Source organism: Vespa mandarinia, chromosome 2, assembly GCF_050613455.1.
Source record: "Vespa mandarinia isolate Hongniang chromosome 2, ASM5061345v1, whole genome shotgun sequence".
Classification (NCBI taxonomy): Eukaryota; Metazoa; Arthropoda; class Insecta; order Hymenoptera; family Vespidae; genus Vespa; species Vespa mandarinia.
Window position 1 is genome coordinate 8,157,501 of NC_140811.1, and position 5,000 is coordinate 8,162,500.

The 5,000-nt window shown below is 37.2% G+C and overlaps 1 protein-coding gene and 1 long non-coding RNA gene across 8 annotated transcripts in view; one reads left to right on the forward strand and one right to left on the reverse strand.

Annotated features, from left to right (window-relative positions):
• LOC146873185 (uncharacterized) overlaps window positions 1–1,382 on the reverse strand; it is a 54,025-nt gene extending 52,643 nt beyond the window's left edge. The window contains exons 1-3 of one of the 3 annotated variants that reach the window (XR_014981870.1): window positions 1,309–1,382; window positions 1,124–1,210; window positions 524–717 (exon numbers count right to left, since the gene is read on the reverse strand). This is a non-coding gene — a long non-coding RNA (uncharacterized LOC146873185). Of the gene's footprint in view, window positions 1–523; window positions 718–1,123 lie in introns of those variants that run through there. The other 2 variants (XR_014981868.1, XR_014981869.1) reach the window with 2 other exon arrangements.
• Window positions 1–5,000, forward strand: part of LOC118439556 (uncharacterized) — a 33,054-nt gene that overhangs the window by 26,795 nt on the left and 1,259 nt on the right. For all 5 annotated transcript variants that reach the window (XM_035861248.2, XM_035861250.2, XM_085655332.1 and 2 more), the window contains 2 exons: window positions 575–727; window positions 3,816–5,000. The exon at window positions 3,816–5,000 is cut by the window's right edge and continues 1,259 nt beyond it. In XM_035861248.2, the coding sequence (XP_035717141.2) occupies window positions 575–727; window positions 3,816–4,859 (1,197 nt within the window). In that variant the 3' untranslated portion in view covers window positions 4,860–5,000. The remainder of the gene's footprint in view (window positions 1–574; window positions 728–3,815) is intronic.

Here is a 5,000-nt window from a genome sequence, read left to right on the forward strand (position 1 = left end):
GTGCTGCCATCTAATTATAGGAAGTCATGTTCAGTGGATAATATTAGAAGTAACGTGGAGTTATCATGCAACTATGTCACATTATCTTAATGAAGAATTTCTCTCGAAAATATGTTGAATAGATTTTTGTTTTATAAAATTATAAGCACAATTTTTTACAAATCTCCTCTATTTCAAGATAGTAATTTGTTTTACCACCTACATAACTACGCTAGAAAAGCCAAGACTCAGTGGATAATATCGATCCGATCAGGAAGTTTTCTACTACTTCCACCGACGAACGAACAGTTACTGACTTTCACTACTAGATGGCGATACCATTTTATTCCCCATTTGGTGGTTAAAAAATGATTAATGTTTACATAAAATAAAACATGTTTATGGATTTATTGTTTTTTTTTATTTTTCATTATAAATATAATTAATAAATTGCAAGAATTTTAATAAATTAAAAGAAAAAAGAAAATTTTCAATTGAATTCGGTAAACTGACAATGTCTTTCTTTCTTTATCAAACATTTGTACTTGTTTGCAATAACAAATTATTATAAAACGATTGATATTATCGATTTCAGGCTTTGAACGGTGCAGAGGGTACGGTTCCACCTGGAAGGGTTTACAAAAAGGTCGCCATCGTAGAGAATTTCTTCGATATTATTCACGCCGTTCACGTTGACCTTGAGGGTCGTCCTGGGAAGCATGCCGGTCAGAAGCGCACCTATCGGACGGTGAGTGGCACTTAAAATTGCTTCATTAGTGGTTCATTAACGATTCAGTTATCTTCGATGGAGAGACAGAGACACGTGCTTGGTTACAAGTAGCGCTTATGAACATACATACGTAGCACCAAAACTTCATTAATTTTCATAATTATCGTCTAATCAACTCGAACAAAAATCACTTTCTCATCCTCAACGCTTATATATATATATATATATAAATATTTAGAAATACATTCCATATAAATATCTTTAAAAAAAAAAAGAATAAAAAAAACAGTTGTAAAACAACACGATACGCGATAAGGAATTATATAATCGATTTAAAAAGAACGTGTTCCGTTTAACGCGAACTCATACCACATATTTAGGTACATCATATCTGATATAAGCTAATACACATACGTGACCTCGAGAAGGAGGCATCCACCATTTTTAAATGGACTTCTTTATTGAACGGTGCAAAGAACTCGTCCGTCCATCCATAGAATCCTGAAGAGAATTGTACGATCTGATCAGTTTCGATCTTTCGTATGGAGATGGCTACCGAACTCTTGCCATGGTTGTTGTGCGTGACACGCGATATTTACCGTTCTCAGGGGGAAGGCATCGAGGCATTCAAGCGTCGAACACTCGATACCACACGTCATCTCACATGTTCCGGCGCACATTCGCGGAAACCTCTCTCTAGGGTATCATATCTGTTCTCTCTCTTTTACTCTCTCTCTCTCTCTCTCTCTCTCTCTCTCTCTCTCTCTCTCTCTCTAGATCCTCTCCATCTTTCTCTCTTCCTCTCTCTTGTTCGGCCTTTCGTCTCTTTCCGTTGGACGAAGTACGACGGCGACCTCTCTATTCCTCTTCGTCGCACTCGAGGCTCACCAATCGTCAAGCTTCCCCCCTCCCACTACTTGTTCTCTCTCTCTTTCTCTCTATCTCGTAGCCGCTCACACCAGCTTTCCTCGCGTTCTCTCTCGCTCACCACGATCTGCTTGTGATTCAAAACCTCAGGACACTTGTTGCATTGCCTGCTTACTCGTACACATCGTATACACACATATACTCATTCGTTCACTCACTTATGTTTACTATATATGTATATATATATATATATTTATATTTGTATTATGATATATATAATGAAAAAGATATACATATATGACATACGTGTATGTGGGTGTATCGTTATAGGGAGAATCACCGCCATTGCCACGAAGATGATACTATTTTACTTTTAAGTTGTTGGCTACATGAGAATGATTCATCAAATCGGGAAACCCTCTATACTCGTTAAAAAGTTCCGCAATTTATCTTTGCTATTTTTCGTTGGAATGAATATGATCGTAGGATTCATATTGGTTTTTAAGCGACTAATCAAATCACTTTAAACCAATCGTTAAAAAAATGAATACGTATGATCGAAATCTCTGCAATGTGATAATTCAAAAGATAAGTAACTAAATGTAAAATGTATATATTTGTTATTTGATTTTTAAATATTGTTGCATTTAAGAAATAATCGAGAATATCATGAACAAATCGAATATTTTTCTCGTTTTTCGTATTGATCTTGTCAAAAATCTAAGCGAAACATTGAAATCTCACTTTTGTCTCACGATCTTTTGGAAAAACGTTTCGATGATCATACAAACATTTTCGTCGGTTAACATCAGACCCTCGAGGAAAACTATAATAATATACATAGTTTTGCGTGTCCAACCGCAACGAAGCAAACGTGTCGTGACAGTATTGTTCACAACTTTGCGGTACATTCTTGCAGTCACGTGGAACTGATTGTTTCATTGCAGTATTCAGAGATAAATTCGAACATGTACAATCTTCTTTATTACGAACGATTAACAGAAATTTGTTTTTTAAAGAATTGTCAAAATGGAGAGAAGAGAGAAAACGTATTTTTTTTGTTGTTAACGTAGATATGATTTTCAAATGAACAAAACATAAAATATATGATTTTATGTGATTAGATATTAACAACCATAATAAAAATATTATGAAAATTATCATTAGAGAAAAACATAGAGAATTATTGTAAAATAATTATTAATAAAATTATAATAATTATTATTATTATTATTATAGAAAGATCGTCGTCCAATTAAAAAAGATGTTAAAATAGAAAATTCACACGATGTTTCTACTAAGCATTGCCGCGAGGCTACTCCTACGGTATCGGAGCTTACGTATTTTCTATCAAACTTACGAGCGACGGTAAAGCCGTCGTGCTCGACTCGCTGTAAGTTTACCACTGTGTCATGTTGATCCAAAAGCCATTATCTCAGTTTCTTAACTGAGTCTCTCCTCTCTTCATCCCGTTCTTGGCAGCCGAGCTTCGAGTAAATCTTATCGAATTACTTCACCACAGTCACACGTATATACAGTTATACATACTTACAGAGAAAATATATATATATATATATATATAATACATATATACATATATACACATACATATATACATAAATACATACTCACACACTTACACATACTTGCGTACGTATATACTTACGTACGTATGTACGTTGTACGTTTGTACGAGCGAAAGCTTTACCTTACCCAGCAACGAAACTCCTATCGTTGATTAAGTTATGCCGCCCCTCCGTCTCTTTGCAGAGAGAAACGTTTCCTATTAAGAGGCAGAGAACATCCCTCCGGTTGAATACCTTCTCGCGAAGACATCAAAGTACCGTTACTACTCATGAATTTTCCCCAGGTGGGCGTTTCGCGTAAAACAACGAGTGAACGATGAGATGTGACATTCGACGTTTCTAACCATAAGAAAACTCTTGCCCATAACTCGATGAATTCAGTTAACATATCGTACCACGTGATATTCGCTTTTATAATTCATAAATAAATATCAATTTAACGTAAAAAAATTTTTTGCTAATAACAACACTTAAATATGAATTAATCGTATAAATCAATCGTGATTTGAACATTATAGCATAGCTATCGGAGGTTGATATATTTTATCGTAATAAAATTATTTACTTTCCGAGAAATGTACGATAAATTCGGAAAATTGATATTAAAAGTTGACATGTTTGTAAATCGATATTTCATTTGCTCTTTGTTACAGATCACAGAGACGTATGCCTTTCTTCCAAGAGAAGCTGTGACGCGATTTCTTCTTGGATGTACCGAGTGTCAACGACGACCAAGAACTCCCAGTCCGACTAATCTATCTAATCAGTCATCTCATCCAACTGCTCTTTCCTCGACGACAACTTCTACGTCGACATCTACAACGACGACAACGTCTATGTCAACGAGGTTGAGTCCGACGCCTGGTCTTGTAACGTCAAATTCAACGACTCAAAGTAACAACGTTAACGGCACTGGCAAGTCGAGAGATTCGATGGAAAATAAAAATCTTTATAATTATAGACATCAGAAACATTCAAAGAATGGGGGTGCTGTTAGTGTAACGGAGACGAAAAATGAGAAGGATAAGGAAGAGAAATATAATCCTTTGAGCATAACGAATTTATTAAAGAAGGAACCAGCGAATGGATTTCTATCGAGCACGGAGATTCTACCAGAATCCCGAAGAACTCCAGAATCTGATCGGGCGAGTTCGAGAAGCTCGGCTTCGTCTAAGAGGAAAAGGATGCTGCCGGAGGGTCGGACTCCATCTCCGCAGCCGAGTCAACCGTTGCCAAGGCCCTGGAGCCCGGGATTGGATCCCAAGAACACGCCCATCGACTATAGTCTTCCCATCACTACCTCGTACCTAAAACATCAGCAGAGGATGGCCGAGAAGAATAAAGCATTAAAGGAGGCAGCGGAAGAACAACAGCAGCAGCAGCAACAACAACAACAACAGCAGCAGCAACAACAACAACAACAACAACATAAACAGAAAATCACTGCAATGGACATAGACACAGAGAACGTCGAAGGTGAAAGATTTTCACCTGCTGCAGGTCTCATCGACACCAATCTCAATCTACTCGCCACTATTCAACATTTGCACTGCCAAGTGATGCTTGCTCTAACCGAAAGGCTCAGACCGTCGATCGCCATGCCAACTCCTCTCGTATTACCCTCACCTCACATCATATCCGGTCCGATGATCACAGGTTCCGAGGTGTCCGTGCAAACCGGAGAGAACCATTTGTGAACTCCTATTATCGAGCCTATCGATCGATTTGATCTCTATGAAGCTTTTAAGAGAAACACATTTCAAACTTCTTGTCCTTGTACTCATGTGTCTAATATCATGTATTTGGTGAGGCTGTCGTTTCGAATTCGTATTCATATT